The 22,082-nt window shown below is 34.2% G+C and overlaps 2 protein-coding genes across 2 annotated transcripts; one reads left to right on the forward strand and one right to left on the reverse strand.

Annotated features, from left to right (window-relative positions):
- The first annotated feature begins 17,024 nt into the window (after positions 1-17,024).
- On the forward strand, positions 17,025-18,080 carry LOC129947462 (uncharacterized). The gene is made up of 3 exons (XM_056058024.1): positions 17,025-17,109; positions 17,171-17,306; positions 17,365-18,080. The coding sequence occupies exons 1-3, from the start codon at positions 17,099-17,101 to the stop codon at positions 18,058-18,060; spliced, it is 843 nt and encodes a 280-aa protein (XP_055913999.1). The 5' UTR covers positions 17,025-17,098; the 3' UTR covers positions 18,061-18,080.
- A 952-nt stretch (positions 18,081-19,032) lies between these two features.
- On the reverse strand, positions 19,033-20,541 carry LOC129947843 (uncharacterized). Its single transcript, XM_056058574.1, has 3 exons — positions 20,457-20,541; positions 20,190-20,400; positions 19,033-20,124 (listed from the first exon to the last, which is right to left on the reverse strand). The coding sequence occupies exons 1-3, from the start codon at positions 20,475-20,477 to the stop codon at positions 19,205-19,207; spliced, it is 1,152 nt and encodes a 383-aa protein (XP_055914549.1). The 5' UTR covers positions 20,478-20,541; the 3' UTR covers positions 19,033-19,204.
- Positions 20,542-22,082: the final 1,541 nt, after the last annotated feature.

Here is a 22,082-nt window from a genome sequence, read left to right on the forward strand (position 1 = left end):
GAACCATTGACGCCAATAGTTGCTGTCGAGGACATATTATACTGGAAATAATAGTACAAAATTAAATCTGTTCTATTTTATTTTTAAAGGTTTTCAAGCTCTTAAAAAGATTCTCGATACTTATACTCGTAATCGTAATCAATATCCACAAGAATTTCCAAAAATGGATTCAATGAAATTCGTTCGTACAAGAACAAAATCAAATTAAACCTTTAGTATTTCGTCTGAATTTTGAGTGATTACTCAAGTTGAAGTCATGGCAGAAAAATATGCCACTGCCAAGTATAAATATTTCTCAAGATGCATTTATGCTCGACCGAAAACCATTTAACTTTTTTTGATTTTGAAATCATAGACCAACCCCTTTCTTCCCAAAAAAAAAAAACAACGAAGTAATATAACTTCAAAAATATTTTAAAAAGGGTTCGTGAAGGTGAAGCTGTAGCCCCTTCCGTCAAAAATCAAGATTCTATGAGCCTTGACTCAAATCTATACGAGTATCATTTCTCCCCCGGCCCGGTTTATTTTCTTATTTTCAATTGAAAATTTTTGATTGAAATCGGACATTCACTTGGTGTGTGTGTGTTTCTGTTGTACCCATGTACACATATATACCTATTCCCGTTAGATTCAAGTATTCGTTTATACATATGTAGATGTAGATAATATAGCAGCACTTCAGTATTTTAGAGTACTTTATATATTTTTCAATTCATTGACTCGGTTGATTGTCTTTTAAGACCAAAAAAAGGGTGCGAATTTCAACGTTCATTTGAAATTTTGCAATAAGGAGTCGGACCAAAGCGTTATAGTATAGTATGGAAGGCAGAGCGGCCAAGCGAGACAAGTCGGGGTTCGGGATTCGGGTTTCCAGGAGGAATGTTCTTTAAAACATGAAATTTCATTTTGGTATTGTTTTGTGTTCTCGTTGGGAGATTGGACGGACATATTCAGCACTTTTAATCCCATCTGATTCTTGATTCATGTGCGGTACTTGCTGCCTCTGATATGGTGCTGCAGCTATTGAAGCTGATGCTGTTGCCGTTCGACGTTGTTGTTGTTGCATTCCCATTTTCTAAGCTCTCCCCTAGGAAAAGCGTTGCAATTTTACGGATTTCATCTTGAGTTCTGATATTTTTTATTTTATTTTTTGACAAGGACATACATATATAGGTTTGGGGCTTTGATGATGATGATGCTGCTGAAACAAGGATAAATAATTACGAAACTTACGCTCCTTTAGCATGTGTTAGTACGTTGTTTGTGTGTGTGTGTGGGTTTCAGGATTCTTCTGCTTCTATGAATGACTCAAAATTATTATACTTCTTTTGAAAAGAATTGGGATTCGAGGAGCAAATCCTTCTTTTTTTGCAGAAACGAAACGAAAAATAAACCAAGAATTCCGTTTTTTCGCTACCGAATACAAATGTTTTTAGGGTGCGCTAGCGGAGGTGATGCTTTAAACGCCGGTTATGGAAGATGAAATTTTGTTGATTTTCTTTTAGCTCGCCTTGTGTTTTGAAATGATTCCCGTCGCCGCCGTCACGTACCAACAACGTTTTTGAGAAGAAAAAAAGATATGCATATATAAAAAAAAAATCATCCTCAAGGAGACGTCGAACCCGAAAATTATCCTTCCTGAGTGCTTAGTAATTCCCATCGCAAAATGAATGCATCAGTCGTCGACAAAGAGACTGAGGTATGACAGAGTTTAGAGTAAACGAATAAGGACCTGGGATTCCTGGGGTGCAAAACGCTGTGTGACTCACAGAAAAAAGAAAAAAGAAAGGACGAAAAACAACGACTAGGAATTAGAAAAACACTTAATGAGGAAAGTTATGTAATGAGTTTGACTTTTTTCATTCGCAAAAGCAGCTTGATGCATATAAGCGGAGAAAGATGATGTTAAAATAGCAGCGACAACAACGACAACAACGACGACGACGTATGTGGAAGGTGAAGTACACCAGGTAAGGTATAAGGTACCTAAATGGATTTCATCTTTGACATCGGTTAAAGGAATTTCTACTCCTTGTTTTTTTTTTCTTCTAAGAGTTAAATTTATGTTATGTGTGGATCTGGAGGACTTTCAATTTGGGAGATTTGTTTTATATGCTGCATTTACGTAGATTGAGAAGAAAAAGATGAATACGAATTGGGTCAAAAGGATTTAATGCATATGAGGCAAGGATAAAGTCTTAGGGTTTGGTGTGGAAGAAATGTCTCAAAGAAATGATTTGATAAATTGAAATGCAAAAAAATCTGGTTTGTGAGAGAATAATGGAAAATATTCAATTTTTGTGTATTTAAGTGAAACATTTTAAATGCTCAAATAGATTTTTAAATTGACAATCTCTCTTATTTGAAGCAAGGCCAATTAGATAAAGTAAGGAATAAGACGATGTATAAGTTGATGGAATTCACAAGATTATAAATAGATGTAGCGAAAATACTCTTACATGACTGGAAGTTTAAGTTTCAAACTAGCAGTTCTTAAAAAACTTAGAAACAGAAGTGTTGGGAACTTTGAAATGACCACGGAACTATTAAACAATGATTTTGAGCACTAGTTACCACTTTTTTTGGTGTTTTCAAAATCATGCCAACTTTAAATAATAACACAAAACAGAAATATTGGTTGAAGGCATTTTTTATTATTTTAATTACTGAAAAGTTCTATAGTCTATTTGTAAGTCCAATTTTTGATCACCTATTCTCAAAAATGACAACAATTTTTAAGTCTTGCCAAACGTAGTAGAATGACTGTTGAATCATAGACAAGAAACGACAAATATTTGTATGCACTTCAAAAAAAAATACCCTTGATAAAAGTATTTCAGATTAAATAATTTCTTGGATGTATTTTTAACAATTTTTTTGAAGTAATTTTTACTATTACTAATGTACTGGAAAAACTGAGAATATTTCGGAAACAATCATCAATATCCTTCAAGTATTGACTTTTCATAATGAAACCAACTATCACGATTTGTTTAAGGAAGATTTTTAGTGGAGTTTTGAAATTTGGTTAGGCAAGGCATACCAATATTATTCATGTTACTGATAAAATGATAAGTGATGTACTGCTTCATCAAGATTGGAAAAATTCAGTATTCTCATCAATTTCAACTCAAATATCTGGGCTACACAGAAGACGTAGGCTTAGCTTCTTAAAGAATCATGGATCTCCTTTTAATGACAACATTGGTGCAGAGATATGTCGAAATTGTGGGGTAGAGATAAACATGGAAAGACTAAAGGATCAGTCTTCTAACTTTCTCATCAAACCAAGTAAATGTTTTTGGACAACCGTTAGAGATGGTAAAAGATTTTTAATATCTTGAGAGTATTGTCTCTATTGGTGATAGAAACTGAAGTAGTACCGAATCAGGAAAACTCAATATCACACGATGGCCTTGAAGCGGAATGTCATGTTCCGATTATTGAAGCCAGCAAGTACAAAATGTTTGACTAACACAGAATTAGCAATTAGGTTGTTAAAACGGTTTTCATTTTTTATCAATTTTAACTTTAAGCACTCAAAGACTTATTCAGGCAGATCCACCATTAGTCTCAGAAGTGTTATAAATAGCATCATAACCTATCAATTCTTGTGCAAGTACTCTTCAGAAAGAATGCTTATTTTTCGAGCGCTTTGCTTATATTATCACATTCGACAAATCAAAGCTTTCAAAAGCTAGGTTTCTAACTATTTTCCTGCAGATTTCTGAGAATTGTGGTCTTTAAACTGTTTTAAAATAAATAAATTACATGGCGTAAGAGTCTTTAGAGAACTAGGGAGTAATTTAACGGATGGAGGGTACCTACAGTTTGTATGCCGAATCCGAAGGGCTGATTTGTGAAAGCGCTTTTCATGACAAGAATTACTCTTCGAGTATTTGTGAAAAAAACTTAAGGCAAGGAATAAACCCTAGACCTCAAACATGCCAAGTTTAAGAAATCCAACGATTTGAATGACGAACTCGAATTTTGTAAGCTTCGTAAAAAATTCATTGTTCTCAGTAAATTCTCGCACAGAAATTATGTCATGAACGCTGAAGTGAACTTAAAATGCGACCCAAAGCGATTCTGGTCTTTTGTCTTTTATTAATTCTAAACGGAAGTTAATTGGGATCCCCAACTCTATTAATTTCAAAGGTGAAGGATCTACTGAGGTTAGTAAGAGACTTGAACATTTTGCTCAGTTTTTTGAATCCGTATACTCTAACGCTCATTGATATGCTTTCATTCCTTCTTATGATCAGCCCAAAGTGGATATTGGGTCCATACAGCTTAATTCTGCTGATATTTTAGAATAATTTCAAAGTCTCAAACCCAACGCAGCGATTGTCTTAAAACAATGCTCTAATTCTCTTTGCTTACCTCTGCTAATTATTTGTAATCGTTATTTGTCTTCCGGAACATTTCTTGACGAATGGAAATCATCTTTCTCGACTCCAATTTTTACATCGGGCTATAAATACAACGTTTAAAACTATAGAGAAATTTGGAAGTTATCTGCTATTTCTAAACTTTTAGAAAGTTTAATTAAAATAAAACTGGATTTTCTTGTGAAGGAACATGTTAGTATTGCCCAACATGGATTTATTTCTGAAAGATTGGCCGTTACTAATTAAGCATGTTATACTTCTTTCGTGGTTGAATCTATTGAAACCCAAAGCCAAGTTGATGCTATTTATACTGACTTCAACAAATCCTTCGATTCTGTATGCCACAATATATTGCTTTGTAAGCTTGAAGTATTCGGCATACACTCAAGTCTACTTCAGTGGATCGGCTCATTTCTAATTTGTAGAGTGCAAGAAGTAAAAATAGAGGAATATACTTCAAGGCCTATTAGATGTACATCAGGTGTTCCTCAAGGTAGTCATCTAGGTCCTTTGCTGTTTATAATATTTGTTGATGATATTGTCAACAATATTAATTTTAGATAGTGTTTAATATATGCTGATGACTTCAAACTATTTTTGAAAGTAAGAAGCTACTATACGACTGCATTAAACTTCAAATGGATTTAGATAACTTATCCTGTTGGTGTAAGTCAAGCAGCCTTAACCCTAACGTTAAGAAATGCTTTGTTATTTCTATTTCCAAGAAACATTTTATTTAAGAGATGCCTTATTCTTCAAAGAACTTTTAAAGTTATAGATCTAGGGGTTATATTCGATCACAAATCCCCTAAACCTTTGTTTCGCTCATCTTTGGTAAGATCTATTTTGGAATATGATGATGTCATCTGGAATCCTCACCAACAACTATTCTCCGATAGAATTCAAAAGATCCAAAATCTTTTTTCAAGGTACGTTTCTTATAAAATGGACATCTTGATCTTTCCATCTCCAGATCAAATTCAAAAATGATTTATTGTACTTATTATTAAGAATGTAATTTCATTATTGTTTATTGCTAACTTTATTTACCTTAATAATTCTAAAGTAATCTGTGGCGCTTGTTACTCGTAGGTGAAATGAGTAAATAAATAAATAAATGATAGCCTTATTCACTAATCATCACGCAGCTTTAAAATGTTAGGATATAGAATACAGATTACTTGATTAGGTTTTCAAAAATGTGATTATAACAAAAGTAGTTTAAACAATTATTAAATATCTTCCAACTTTTTCTATCGGAAAACCTTACTAAAAGATTTTCTACTTTCGATGAAAAGGGTCGTAACAGGGGAAGCTTTAAATATTGCTCTTTCCTTTTATTGCTCTATCTATAACTTTACTTTTGCCCCTTCAAGTTCTAGATTGTAATATTTTTTGTATACCTTCATACAAACCTAATCAAAACTCTTTGACATAAATTATAAAGGTTTCAGCGGGACTTTTATTGCCTACCTCCCCCACATACATATTATGATGATAGCACCTACATCCTAAACATTTTTATATCAACGAAACCCTTCCTCAAGTCGTCGTCGTCGTTGGTCGGCGTTGTTGTCGTTGGTAGGTTGTTTTATATATAAAACGATAGACTCATCAACTTCGTTAATTAGTCCAATAAAAAAGTCGAATCGACCAAAACACATTTCAACTGATTACTATCAGCTTTTTATATTCGTTTGTGCCATAGGAATAGCCGTAGCCTTAGACATAGCCCCCTTATAAAATTGTTATATTTCAGGAAATGTCTCTTTTTGTGTTGCCAACCATCATCATCATCATGTGAAGTAAAGTAAAGTGAATTCCGAACATAGGTGTTTGGCGGACCCATGAGGAAGTTTCAGTATATCTATACCTAACCTATAGTAAAAATGTCAGTTTGGAGTGACTTTTATGGCCCGAAACATAAAACATTTTTTTGGTAAACAAACTATTTAGGGAGCCACTTATCCTCATTACGATTACGGGCTATGCCAACAAACGAGTGAAAAATGAACGCATCCCATCGGCCATCGCAGCGCGCAGTCGAAGAACTGACATAGACCAAAGGTGTTTTTTATGCCCAGAGTCCCAATGTCTATGTTTAATTCTAAAGTTGTATAAAAAGGTATTAAAACTATAAACAACACCAAAAAAACTAGCAATTCCGCCGAGCCTCCGAGCTGCCAAGCGGCCGTCCGCTGTCCTGCTTTTGTTTTGCTTTGAAAAGTCATAAAAATCCTTGTCGTTAGCGAATGATGTAGCGAAGAGCCAAAGCCAACACTACCAAGAGACCTTTTCAAATCAGCGACTGATACCGATGATTATGGAAAGGCGGCCGGCAGCGGCTATAAGGTTTTCAATATGTGGGTGCGATAGCTATTGTCAGTCGAGAATCGAGAATTATATAGTTTGAATCTATTTTTTCGTTAATTTTGTTATTTTATTATTTTTTTACGAGCAGTCTCGTTAAACAATCAACGGTTATTGTAGTGGCGTCTTGTTGAGCGTATATTGTGAAAATGTTACAATACAATTAGGGATCAATGGAATATTATGTAGAGTTTTGGTACAACAAAACTTACACCATCTGGTGTTGGAAACACCAGCAGCAGCAAAAGAAGCCAGCGTCCTGCGAACGAGGGTTGTTTGTCGTCGTCATCGTCGCTTTTACAAACGTTCCGAAGACATAACAATTACGAACACATTGCTTGTTTTGGCAATTAAATTAAATTTCATTATTGTTCTACAGGGGATTTTTTATTATTTCCTTTTTAATGGGAATATGTAGGACCTTTTGGGTATTGTTTGTTTAAAATATTCAAATATAGAGGGACAATTAATGAAATAAAAAAAAAGAAGACAAATACAAATTAGGAAAAGGATATAAACATGCAACAGTAGGATATCATTTTTATGTTTAAAATTGAGGAAAAGCTCAAGGATCCTTTTTTTGGAAGGAAATGGAAAGCCGAAATAACAATTGAAAGTGGTTTGTATAATTTTATTTGGCAGCAATATTGTTAACCCCAAAAGAGTAGTTTTGTAAACAAATGATTAAGTCATTTTTTATAGCATTTCAAGTGTTAAAATTTGTTGGTGTTTTTGTTTGCTGATGTTCCGAAAGCTTAGCTTGTTTACGATTTTAAGTGTTTCATAACCTAGGCTATGAAAAACTTTAACGCTATTTGCATCTGTTATATTAACAGAGAGACGGTTTGAAAAAAGGTGTCCGTTCGCATTGGTTTAAAGTTCCTGAATAATGGAACGACTGGGAAAGACAGGACATGGCAGAGATTTCAAATTCACGACGATTATATCATCACTAATCAATCCTCTACGTTCACTACTTTCCAAGAAAGTAAGTTGCAGAAGCACCAGTTCAGAGATTGGAGTTATATACTCAAACTTTGGACGTTTATAAGACTTCCAGATAACAGACAGATGATTGGAAGCACACAATTTCTCGCGGCATTTTTGATGACATTGCGTATGCGATCCTTCCACAAGAGATTGTTGCAGATGCACATACCAAAAGTTTCAGGGTTTTCGGTCTCCTTGATGCAAGTGCCACTCATGAAAAGTGGCAAAAGTTTAAATTATTTCTTAACTACAATATAAAGCTTTGAATTTTGGACGCATTAAATTGATTCCTCATTTAACAATGATGTCTTGAGTTCAGAATTTAATGAGCTTATTATAGTAGGTATGATAAGCTCATTGCCATAGAAGATCTTAAAACGAATATGAAAAGGTTAGGGTACTTTCGAATTTGAAACAGGAAATCATTAATAAACAAAGGCTGGATGCCACACACACTGATAACTACCCATCTCATCTGTCGAATTGTCTTGCTCAAAAAGTTTATAGGTTTTCGTGTTTTGTTAAACAAGGTGTCAGTTGAATTATTAAAAAAATTAATTACCAACAACATTTTGCATATAATGAAATAGTTTCCAAAACCAATTTTAACCAATTTTAGTAGAATTTCTTACAAGTTCTATTTAATATATAAACAAACAAAAATTGGATGAATAAAATTAATAAGAAGTCAATGTCTTCAATTATTCACAAGATATCGAGAACCGAACACCAATTTTTACACCTTTGTGTAATATTACTTGCAGGTTTTATTTTTTTTACAAAAAACCGACTGTTGGATTTTATTAAAAAATTCACTGAACGTCGAACACAATATTTTCTGTAAGAAAGTTAAATTTGGAGCCAATATTCTTAAATTTTGAAAAGATATTTAAGTCAAAAGCAAATTTTTACCAAGATTTAGTGTTGTTTTTTTTTAAGGTCTTTATATTTTGTAAAACTGTCAATTCAATTTTTTTTTAATTTTACCGAATGTTAAAAAAATTATTGTTTCTTATTAAATAAAATTATTTTGAAGCCATAATCTTAAGGTTTTGAAAAGATATTTGAATCAAAATCAATAATTACCTTCCTTAAGATATGTTTTCTTATGTTTTTATTTTTATAAAAAAAACTGTCAATGTGATGTTTATCAGATGTCAAAAACGTTATTTATCGTTGCAAGAAACTATTTTGGAGATAAAACCATTTTTTGTTCGTAAAATTTTAAAGGTGAGAAAGTTTTTGTTTCAGTTTTTTTTTATTTATAAAAAAAATAGGCTGGGATGTGACCCACACTCATAACTTCACATCCCGTCTATCGATTTGTCTTGCTTGAAATTTTGTCTATATGTTTCAATTTTTACCAAATTTGCATACTATTTCTTGTAGATTTTATTTTATTGAATATCGAAAATAATGTTTTCTGTGAAACAAAAAAAAAGTTTGAAGACAATATTTGTAATTTTTGAAAAGCTATTTGAGTAAAAAGTAAATTTTTACCAAGTTTTAGTATTGATTTTTTTTTGTTGAAAACAATATATTTTAAAAGAAAAAGGTAGTATTAAGACAATATCTCAAAGATATTTTAGTCAAAAATCAATTTTTACCAACTTTTGTTAAATTTCTTTTTAAGTTTTTAATTTTTGGTAAAAAAAACCGTTAATACGATTTTTTTCAAAATTTTCACCAATGTTGACAACAATATTTATTTAAAAGACAAAGGTAGTTTAAAGCTAATATCTCAAAGTTTTGAAAAGATATTTGAGTCGAAAATCAATTTTTACCAACTTTTGTTTAATTTTCTATTAAGTTTTTATTTTTTGTAAAAAAACTGTTAATAATTAATTTTAATTAATTTTTCTTAAAAGTGAATGTTGAAAACAATATTTCTTATATGATAAAATTAATTGGAAGCCAAAATCTCAAATTTTTGAAAAGATATTTTTGAGTTGAAATTCAAATTTATGCCAAATTTGAGTTATGTTTTTTTTAGGTTTCTATTTTTTATAAAAAAACGGTCAATTTGATTTTTCTCAAAATTTAACCAGTTGTTGAAAACGTTATTTTTCGTTGCACAAAATCGTTTTGGAGAAAAAATCATTTTTCATTCGTAAAATTTTCAAGGTGACAACATTTCAGTTTCAGTTTTTTTGAATTATAAACAAAACCTTGGATGGATTTTTTCCAAAACCATATTTGGTATCACGTTACAGTATATAGTATAAAATTTAATTCAAGTCTCTAGCATCATTGATTCGTCAGATATTTAGAGTAAACAAAATGTTCACCTTATTTTTAAATTACTATATTAAAAAACACCCACTCAATTTTCTTGATAGCCCTTTTTGCATCTTTGTGCACAATTATTTGTATAACAACAATTATTTGAATTCAATATCTCTTCTGGTTTCTAAGATTTGGACGTCGCAAACGTACGAACACACGCACGCAAAGACATCTTTCTATTTAAAAATATTTTATTTTGACTCTAGGGACATTGAAACGTTACCCGATTACAGTAACCTTCTATGGGAAGTTAAGAATGAAAAAGAGTGTCGGAGACAGAACACAGCCTTGGGGCACACCCTCTTGTTTTTCAGAATATCCATTTAATTCGACTTGAATTGAACGTCTTCAACGGAAATTTCTAATGCAACGAAGGAGAAAGTTGTCAAAACCAAAGGAACGCATTTTCGATAAGAGATGTTAGATCAAATGTTTTTGAAATATCAAGTGCTAAAACCTTACTTTCTACAAAACGATGTTAAGATTTGTTTTACTGATCAATGAAATAAACCCTGAAATCACAGGGGGACTTATTGCTATGAAAACCATACTGCCAGCCATATAGGAAGCCTTCGGTCTTGGAGATATTTCTGGAGTTGATAGTTAATTGTTAAATTAAATGACCGTGGTGTATGGTTAGTTGGTTAGTGCATAGGTCTTAGGTTCCATCCCTGACTGTGCCAATATAAGTTTTTTCATGGATACTGCCTTTTACGAGAAATTGACAAATCCTCCAATAATAATTCTTGTCTAGAAAAGTTCTTCCCAAATTAGCCGTTCATATTCGGCTCAAAACTGTAGTTTCGCCTTCATTTCTGACAACATTACTCAGGAGCTGTTTAGAGTTGTAAGTCACTAGGCCCTAGTTCTCAACGGTCTGTTGCAACAAATATTTATCTTTTAAACTTAATTTTTTGACACAATGGAAGAAAATTTGTATGTCATTTCATTTCATATCAAAACTCATGCCTTCTAAAAATATTATTTAATTTATATAACAAAGTTCAAAGACCCTCATAAAATGTTCCTCTACCATCAACAATGATTTCTTATGTATGGAATCTTATAGTGAATACAAAGCATACATTATTCTAATAAATCATGATGAAACTTTATTCAAGTTCTCAGCAGTCAAGGCGAACCTACATCAACCGCAAAAGAAAATCAAATAAATTTCCATACCATTTTCATGTGTGTGCACATCTCATCTCCCAAAGCAATATTTACCCTTGTCTCACTCATTTCAATCCCCAAAAGTAATTGCATGGCCAACAAAGATTTATATTTAAAATGAACTGAGAAAATGTGAATATGAAGTCAAAAAGGACGAACTGGACGAGAACTATACGACGACGAAAACGACTATGACGTTTTACGATGGAAAGGACATCATGTCCTCTGTCGTATCCTGTTGTCAAATCATCCAATAGACAGCTACGTCAATTTTAATTGGGCATCATATACTCGAATACGATCTCTCCAAAAAACGAGATGTTATATTATTCCCCTTGACATTATACAACAAGGGATCAAGGACCTTATTGCCACCCCTATATTTGGGGTCACAGAGATGTCAAGTGGCAGACGCCCACCACCGCACCATCCAAAAAAGGATACATCGAATAAACGAATCCTATTCCCCCCAATTTGACATTGCCACAGCAAATAAATAAATAAAAAAAAAACATAACCAAGTAAAGAAACAAGAAACGAAAACACTCTCAATAATAATTTACATGTCCTTCCAACGACAGCCAAAAATGGACGACAATGAACGAGGACGAACGAGAACAAACGACGGACGTCGAACAACAAACGACAATGACGACAAACGATGGAAAATCTAATCCTTTGTGTGTATCGGACTGACATCAATGTCACAAATTAACCAGACAAAAGCAAAAGGACAATCCATTTTGCCGTAATGTGTGGTAAAGGATTTTTATTGTGTGATAAATTTTACTTTTCCATCTCTTCTCTTTGTAAACAAACAAGGATATGTGTGCGCCCGGGGCCCAGCCCCCATGGTTCCATTGGAGTTTCAACGGTGGCGGCGGTACACAATATCGTATGGAGAGAGATGGTTTTTATTGTTGTTGTTTCTTTTTTTTCAAATAAGGCGAAAATTGGGGACAGGGACATACTCTCGTATACGCACATGAAAATTCAGTAAGGATTAGAAGTCGTTTTGTGTTAATATACCGTCCTTGATGGGTAAATCTGAGTTTGTGTTTTATTCTTTTTAAGCAAATTGGACACACAAAGTATTATCGTAATTTTTGTTCTATTACCAGATCCAATTATCCTTTATAGCTGACATAGCCAGGACTAAAATTCAATGCGGACTCAAAGTACAACATAATTTGTTTCGCTGTCGTTGCTATAAAAGCTCATTTGAGTTTATTCGAATGCACTCAGAGAAAAAGAAATAGAAGAAAAATGCTACATTACCGACACCTTATAAGATGTTGAACAATAATTGAAATATTGACATGTGTAGGTCCTCATTTAAAATTCATAAAATTTCGTTATGTTTCGAATTAATTGGATCCTTAGAAAATATGTAAATTTGCATACAATTGTGGTGAGTTTAAAAAATATTGGTTCGTTGGAAAATGTGTCAATTTTCTCACAAAAATTTGGCACCTTTGGGAAAACGGACTCATGAAAGATATTTTTAAAAAATGGCACACTTGTGATAAAATTTAAAAAAGCCATGTCCCGAATATAATTTCAATTTTATTTAATTAAATTGATATTTTTTGTTCAGTGTAGGTATCCTTTGATAGATACTGATGCTAATACAAAAGCTATGCCAATTAAAAGGCATCTAATCATTAGGTTGGGACACTTCTCCAGACGCGTTCATCGACTGTAACGCCTTTGTCGACACTCCGTCGCTGTATACGATGTAATGTTGTCCCTGCTGCAAAGACAAAGGACCTCATTCTGATAACGAATTCTTTATAGTATAGTTCGCCTTTGCCTTTTGCCATTGCCATCACTGTGCTGGGCAATAACACACTGTCTGATGATGTTGTCCGAAAATGGCTAATTACACGCTTCGCATCGACATTAAATACAACAACTTCTTAACACAACACAGGCATCAGCATCAGAATCGGAAACACTAACATGCATTTAGAATATAATTTCGTCCTTTTTGTCCTTTTCCTACGCTACAAGTCAAGTTTATATGAACGAGTATATAACAACTTTCTCTGCCTGATGGCCGGGCTTGGCCTGGCTGGTGCCTTACAGAAGCGAGAACTGGCATAACAATTAGCTGCATCATTAGTCCCAATTCAAAAACAAAAGTCACAAGAAGAAAAGTCAAAGAGATGGAACGAGCAATAATAAGGAGCAAACGAAGGAACAGCCAGGACAGCCCCTCTTGTATTTTATTTCGAAAAGGAGGCGAGAAACTGGACGACAAATTCAATAGGAGAAACTTTCTTCTTATGGTCTTCATTTTCAGAGCACTCAGATTATTATATCCTTTATTGTGGAGCACAGATTTTTCGGAACTAACTGCCACAATGATACCATTAAAAGATTGGTATATAGGGTGGGCCAAAAATAAAATAAAACATAACCAAAATAGAAAAGAAAATATAATAAACAAACAAAAACGAAAAAAATAAACGAATAAACGAATAAAGCCAAAAATCCAACAAAACTAAGAAACATTTCTTCTTCTTTCAACAGAACGTGACTAATTAATGTTTTCATTTTGTCGTCTTCGTCCTTTAGTCCTGGTGTTTCTTGAGTCTGGGGCTTGTGCCTTAATGTCCGGCCAAAGCCAAGTATAAGACAAGAGATAACAATCACCATCGCATATCGAAGATGAAGAACAGAGCAGATGCAACTTTTTTTGACATATTTTTTGGAAAACATTAAAGTAGCAAAGTTTGTGTTTTAATACAACAAAGAAGGATATTTCAAATGAGAACATTTAGAGCAGCAATTTGGAAAAGTTTTCCTAACCAAAAAAATAAAGAAGGGTTGGTCTCACTTAAAGGGTATAGAAATGGATGATGGGAGATGGTATTAAGCTAATGTGATGGTGGACTTTTAAGGACATAGAAATGAGTGGCATAGAGGTCATTATCACATCAAGCTGAAGAAAGTAGGATTAAAAAGTTTGTGAGATAAGGGAATTCCCTGGAGACGTCGTAACGTACATGAATTGAATGACAAAATTTTGAAATTAAATATTTTGAATTGGATTTTTTAGGAGCTTGTGACAAACTCACATTAGAGTTTAAAAAACTTAGAACAATTCGATTCAGAGAGAGAAAAAAAGCATTCGTCAAAAATAATCTTTATTGATATTGTTGACCATTAGTAGTTTAAAGGAGGCAAAAATATACCACCCACCACTTTGATAACTTCAAATTGGTGGCCTTAAAAAATGCCCGAGACTTTAAAAAATATACAGCAAAACTTTGAATTTTAAGCCTCGTTTTTACTACAAACTTACCTTTCAAAGTTCTCTAAATGATAATGTTGGCTTACTGCAAACGCTTACCAAGTATCACGTAAAATAAATAAAGGGTGATTTTTTTGAGGTTAGGATTTTCATGCGTTAGTATTTGACAGATCACGCTAGATTTCAGACATGGTGTCAAAGAGAAAGATGCTCAGTATGCTTTGACATTTCATCATGAATAGACTTACTAACGAGCAACGCTTGCAAATCATTGAATTTTATTACCAAAATCAGTGTTCGGTTCGAAATGTGTTTCGCGCTTTACGTCCGATTTATGGTCTACATAATAGACCAAGTGAGCAAACAATTAATGCGATTGTGACCAAGTTTCGCACTCAGTTTACTTTATTGGACATTAAGCCAACCACACGAATGCGTACAGTGCGTACAGAAGAGAATATTGCGTCTGTTTCTGAGAGTGTTGCTGAAGACCGTGAAATGTCGATTCGTCGCCGTTCGCAGCAATTGGGTTTGTGTTATTCGACCACATGGAAGATTTTACGCAAAGATCTTGGTGTAAAACCGTATAAAATACAGCTCGTGCAAGAACTGAAGCCGAACGATCTGCCACAACGTCGAATTTTCAGTGAATGGGCCCTAGAAAAGTTGGCTGAAAAAGCCGCTTTTTTATCGAAAAATTTTGTTCAGCGATGAGGCTCATTTCTGGTTGAATGGCTACGTAAATAAGCAAAATTGCCGCATTTGGAGTGAAGAGCAATCAGAAGCCGTTCAAGAACTGCCCATGCATCCCGAAAAATGCACTGTTTGGTGTGGTTTGTACGCTGGTGGAATCATTGGACCGTATTTTTTCAAAGATGCTGTTGGACGCAACGTTACGGTGAATGGCGATCGCTATCGTTCAATGCTAACAAACTTTGTGTTGCCAAAAATGGAAGAACTGAACTTGGTTGACATGTGGTTTCAACAAGATGGCGCTACATGCCACACAGCTCGCGATTCTATGGCCATTTTGAGGGAAAACTTCGGAGAACAATTCATCTCAAGGAATGGACCGGTAAGTTGGCCACCAAGATCATGCGATTTGACGCCTTTAGACTATTTTTTGTGGGGCTACGTCAAGTCTAAAGTATACACAAATAAGCCAGCAACTATTCCAGCTTTGGAAGACAACATTTCCGAAGAAATTCGGGCTATTCCGGCCGAAATGCTCGAAAAAGTTACCCAAAATTGGACTTTCCGAATGGACCACCTAAGACGCAGCCGCGGTCAACATTTAAGCAAGCAAAATTATCACACTTGCATTCGGTATAGTTTAGGATGAGGTTCTCTTATTGAAAACGTTTTCCTTCGGTGGATTAGAAATCTACTTTCGGACCATTTAATATGAATTTGAATGCTGGTGTGCCGCAAGGCTCTGTTCTATCTCCAACATTTTTTCTCGTTTTATAAACCTCCTTATTCAGACAGCTTCATTGATGATAGTACCCTAAGCTTCTCATTTTGAACTTCTCATAGGAAGTTATTGTAATGGGTCCGATTTGTCAAATTGAAAATTTTGACATTTCTCGACGTTTCAAGGTCCCTAGAGTCGAAATAAAAGATTTTTAGAAAGATGTCTGTGCGTGCGTGTGTACGTACCGTCGTACGTTCGCGACGTTTTTTTCGTCGTCGATAGCTCAAGAACCAGAAGAGATATGGACTTCAAATAAATTTTGTTATACAGATAATAAGGAAGAAAGAACTCTCAAGAAAATTGCGTGGGTTGTTTTTTAGCATAGCAGTTTGAAAAAGGTGCAAATTTTAGTTAACCGCCTAAATATCTTACGAACCAAAAACGCTAGAGACTTGAATTAAATTTTATATAATATATTGTTACATGATAGGCGTTTTTTATTGGGAAATTTATAGATAGCGCAGCAAAATTTAACGTAGTAAACAACAACAAATTAATGCTGCCAATAAATTGGCTAGTAAAAATAGTGGATATAATAGTGCAGATAATGTGAATGGAATGTTTGGAATAGAACACTGACAAGGAAAACATTTACTACGTGAAGGTTGGCAGCTTTGATTATTCAGGAGTGCGTTCATAGATATTTTATTTATGTAATGCTTTGTTTTCACTCGAGCGAAAATGTGGTGGTTTGAAAAATTAAGCTTCGATTATTTAATCAACGTTAATAAATATCTAATGCGCGGCTTCAACAAATTGCGTGAAGAAAAAGTAGGTTATCAAAACACACACATTACGTAAAAGCATCTCTATTCGGTTCTAAAATGAGGCGCTCACCGCCAAAACGGCCTAACCCACATTCGGAAAAGTGAAGAACAGATCGAACCGAAATTCGAAAATCTATTCTCTTTTTTTATTCAACTCGCACTTCAATCTAATCCAATTCAATCTCCATATAAATTCTTGTTTCAACCGTAACTGAACTTGGCATACAAAAAACAATACTTTTTCAACACATCCCTAAGCGTATTCAAACATTCAAATAAAAAAATTATTCGGTTTGTTTTTGTCTGTTGTTGGTTTGGTTTGGTCTACCGCTGTGCTTTTTCTAATTGGAAAGTAAAAATTGGGAAAAAAGAAACTCTGAGCATCCAAATGGGAAAAAGGTAAACAAAAATTAAATACCAACAAGCGGATTTGATTAAAAATAAATATTTTTAACTGTAGAACCAAGCGCTGGACAAAGGAGGAGACCAAAGTGTTCTTGCATTTTTATGCAGGACGCAAAGAAGAGTTCACTAAAAACAGAAAAAAAAGATTTGCGTATGCGAACATTCTAGAGGACATGATTTCGGCAGGTTTTGTAAGTATTTTGAAATTTCTTGTAAGTAAACAAATAAAAAATATAAAATATATTACAGGACTCGGGTTTTACACCTCGCAACCTTGAAGTAAAGATGCAGACGTTGCTGAGGGCTTACAATGACGCTAAGGACAACTCGTCGAAAACTGGCGCATCTCCGTGCACCGTACCTTTTTGGGAAGAAATGGAGAATTTATTCGGAGATAAGCCCATTCATTCAAAAGCCGAAACTATCAACTTTGGGTCTGAACATTTTACAAATGCACCAGTTTTAATTCCAACCTCACCGGATATGCCCTCAACGACAAGCAGGTTCCCAGAAACACATGCTGAGGCATCTCCTACATTGGAATATTTTGCGGCCGATACAGATTCAAATACAGCTTCTGCTTCAAATGCTGCTGCCTTAGAAACAGAAACCAATAACGTAATTGGTGGATCAGCAGCTTCTGCTGGAGTTGCTGCAGCTTTTGTTGGATTTTCTGCCACAGCATCTTTTCCTGGAGCTGCCCCAGTAGCTTCTGTTGGAGTTGCTGCACTGCCATCAACAAGACCTGCCAAAATTAAAACTAGGAGAACTGCAATGTCGAGATCTGACTATTATAAGGAAAAGTTGAAGCAGAGGCAGCGCGAAATGAAAGCAGCCGAAGAACGCTTTCAGCAGCGTCAACGTGACAAAGCGCAGCTTGAATTGCAAAAAGCAGAGTCAAGGAAAACAAAATTCGAATTGATCGAAAAATTTTTAAACAAATAAACTATTGTGTTTTGCTTTAATTTCTAGTTGATTTTATTTTGGAAGTGAAGTTTAAGTGTTTTGTTCTGTTCTGATTGCTTTTGATTTGAGCTCCAGCTTCTAGGTACATAATGGTATTAACGGTATTACGATAGTCACTTCTCTAAAACGACAGTAAAACGACTCGGCTCAAAATCAAATCAAATGGGGTGGCGCAACAGTCCGTTGTGAACCAGGGCCTAGTGACTTACAACTCTCAACCATTCCTGTGTGCGAGTACTGTTGTCAGGAATGGAAGGGACCTACAATTTAAGGCCGAATCCGAACGGCTAGTTTTGAGAAAGCACTTTTTCATGACAAGAATTACTCTTGAAGGAATTGTCAATTCCTCGCAAGAGGCAGTACCCGCGAAAATTATTTTTTATTTTTAAATTATGGTGGCACAGGCAGGGATTGAACCCAAGACCTCTTTGCATGACAGTCCAACGCACTAACCATCATGCTACGGGTACAAAACGACTCGGCTAAAGAAGCGAAAATTGGTGTTTCAGGAAAGCGAATTGCTTATGTTCGTAAGAGGAGTGTAGAGCAGAGGGAATGCTTAAGTAATTGTTTTGTTTTATTTCAACCTAAATTGTGATTTTACAACTAACTTATTTTAGTTAAATGACTATCGTAATATGGGTGATTTTCTGAATTGTGTGATGAAGATCATGAAGCCGGAGATCAAACAATATAGAGCTTTGGGCATTTTCATAGACATTTTTATTGAAGCTGTTGCAAGACTAAACTGGAGTTTACCTGCTAAAGTTTTAATAAGATAAGCTCCAGTTTTGTTTTACCTATCAAAAGCTTAAACAATCTATGAATATACCTTCATTAGTTTAATAAATCAATGCACAATGCTAATATTACGATGATGGAAAGATTCAATCCGTCCGTCGGTTTGTTTATCTATGCGTTTTTTGTCTATGCGTTCTGATGTACATATATCGAGCTAGATCATAAGCGGTTGGATCGATTTGCTTCAAATTTGTATAGAGTATGTAGCTAGGTACTTTTTGAGATTCCCTAGAGGAGAATTTCGATTTTTTGTTTTAGCTCATCTAGATAAGGTAATTTAATGAAAAAGAAAACAAATGCCATAGTTAAAACGCAATTTTAATTAAAGAATATTTTGTTGACACCGATATGAGAATAATGCTTCACGACGGTTTCGAGATGCACTGTTTTCAAGATTCGAGTTTTGTTCTAAATGTCTTTCCTCGGGTGTTGCTTCTTGGTCCAGTACAATGGTATCAGCGTTGATAATACACAAATTATGTAAAATGCAAGCGCTTACAACAATTCTTTTGACTGAATTAAGATTTCGTTGTTCAGTGAACTTATTAATTCTTCTGAACCGTCCTTTTAGCAAACCAAAAGCATTTTCAATCACCATCCTGGTTGATGAGTGAATGAAATTAAACGCTTTTTGCTGGTCACTTAATTGGCCATAGTCCTTAAATGGAGGCACTATCCAGTGTGAAGAAGCATACGCCGAGTCACCTAATAGAAAAGTGTTCGATGGAAATAGCTGAGTATAATTGGTTTGCACTCGATTGTATAATGTTGATCTTTTGAGCACTCTACTATCATGTAACGAACCAGGTTCTCCACAACATATGTCGATGAATTTCTTGTCTGCATCAACAACAGCCTGCAACACAATAGTAAAGTTTTGTTTACGGTCGTAATAGCACTTTTTATTGCTTTTGGGAGCAGAAATTACGATGTGGGTGCAATCTATCGCTCCAATTACACTCGGTATTCTTTTCTTGGCCTCAAATTTTCGGCAGTTTTGCTCAACGGCATCACCTTGAGGCCACTTTATAAACTCTCTACCTTTGGAAACTAGCCAGCTGCTAACACGTCCAACTATAGACCACGCTGTAGATGTTGCAACTCCAAACAGGTTTCCCAACTGCCTGAATGTCAAAGTGTTACTGACGTACCATACATAAAAATAAATTTCTTCTCTGGCTTCAATTTTCATTTTACCCCCATGATTAGAAGTTGCGAAGAAATCAGTTTGTGAATAGCTTTCTGAAAAGTGGTTAAAAAGACTGTTATAATAGGAAACAGATAAATGTATGGATGCGATTGCCTACCTATTAATTGCTCTGCAGTTGAGCGATCTAATCTAAAGTGAGATTTAAAATCAGTTTCACTGTATTTTTCAATGGTTTCCATAAAATTGGCAACCTTTTCATGCGTATCCTCATCAGAAGAGGAGTCATTGGAGCTTATTCTGTCCTCCAATTCTGATGCAGATGTACTTTCTTCACTTGAAGATGAATCTAATAAGTACTCTAATACAGCCTGTAATTGAATATATGAATTGGAATAAGAATTTTAAAGTTAATTTTAACTTTTACCTGTCTTATTTCGTTATCCATTTTTTATTTCACAACAAATTTTTTGACTGACAGCTGATTTTGACGTATATGCTGACACGGATACCAACTTTGAAATTTAAACTGCGAGTGTATATAAAAGTGTTTATAATGTTTTATTCGGACTACTATAACTGCGCTAGCTATAGGTTCCCAATAAAAACGCCTGATATTAAATAAGCACATTTTTTGAAAAAAAAAAACATTTAACGTTTTTTATAAATCAAATAAACTGAAAAAAAAATGTGTCACCTCCAAAATTTTAGGACTGTAATATGATTTGATCTCTTAAACAATTTTGAGCAACGAAGAATAATAATAAATTTAATTGACAGTTTTTTTTATGAAAAATAAAAATCTAAAAAAACATTACTCAAAGCTGATAAAAATTGAGTATCGATTCAAATATCTGTTCAAAAACTTGAAATGTAGGTTTCAAGCTTATATTATCTTAAGAGAAATATTGTCTTCAACATGTTGAAAAATGTTGAGAAAAATCGAATTTAGTTTTTTACAAAAAATAAAAACCTAAAAAAATTTAACAAACGTTGTTAAAAAATTATTTTCGACTCAAATATCCTTTCAACAATTTTAAATATTGGCTTCAAACTTTTTTATTTTATAAGAAATATATCGAAATTTTTTTTACAAAAAATAAAACTCTAAAAAAAACAATACTAAAACTTAGTAAAAATTTACTTTACTCAAATAGCTTTTAAAAATTAAAAATATTGTCATCAAACGCTTTTCATTTTACAGAAAATATTGTTTGCGATATTCAGTAATTTTTATATAAAAATCCAACAATCTGTTTTTTCATAAAAAAATAAAATCTACAAAAAATGGTACGCAAATTTGGTAAAAATTGATACGAGTACATATAGACAAACTTTTAAGCAAGACAAATCGACAGACGGGATGGGAAGTTATCAGTGTGGGTCGCATCCCAGCCTCTTTTTTGAAATCGATATCTATTCTAGTTCTTGAGCTTATACGACAAAAAAACGTCGCGAACGTACGGACGTACGGACGAACGGACGAACGGACGAACGGACGAACGGACAAACGGACGCACGGACGCACGGACGTACGGACGCACGGACGTACGAAAGTACGTGCACACGCACTCACAGACATCTTTCTAAAAATCTTTTGTTTTGACTCTAGGAACCTTGAGACGTCGAGAAATGTCAAAATTTTCAATTTGACAAATCTACCATATTACAATAACTTCCTATGGGAAGTAAAAAAGAAAAAATTGTACTTATTTTTTGTGCATTTGACACAATATCGCGAGAAGAAGAAGGGTTGTATACTAAGTGCCCTATTCTTCATGATGTATCTTAATGATGAAACCGATTCTGTTAAAGGTGGTATAAACTTCAACGGGGTAACAATTTCAGCTTTAATGAAAGCGGACGACATCGTATTTCTGTCTGATTCTGTGGACTTCAGCGAATGATTAACAGACTCAACATATATTGTAAAACTTGGAATTTAACAGTCAACCTGAAGAAATCCAAAATTATGGTGTTCAGAGAAGGTGGTGGACGATATGCTTGCTTGGAAAGTAAAAGTTCAATGGAGAAGATGTGAAGATAGTACGCA

This window comes from Eupeodes corollae, chromosome 2 (assembly GCF_945859685.1).
Source record: "Eupeodes corollae chromosome 2, idEupCoro1.1, whole genome shotgun sequence".
NCBI classification, from domain to species: domain Eukaryota; kingdom Metazoa; phylum Arthropoda; class Insecta; order Diptera; family Syrphidae; genus Eupeodes; species Eupeodes corollae.

Coding starts and splice junctions, on each gene's coding strand:
- LOC129947843 (XM_056058574.1), bottom strand. CDS start 20,477: ATGGATAACGAAATAAGACAG. Junction 20,401..20,456: donor TGGATAACGAAATAAGACAG/GTAAAAGTTAAA, acceptor ATTCAATTACAG/GCTGTATTAGAGTACTTATT. Junction 20,125..20,189: donor AACTGCAGAGCAATTAATAG/GTAGGCAATCGC, acceptor ACCACTTTTCAG/AAAGCTATTCACAAACTGAT.
- LOC129947462 (XM_056058024.1), top strand. Junction 17,307..17,364: donor ACATGATTTCGGCAGGTTTT/GTAAGTATTTTG, acceptor AATATATTACAG/GACTCGGGTTTTACACCTCG.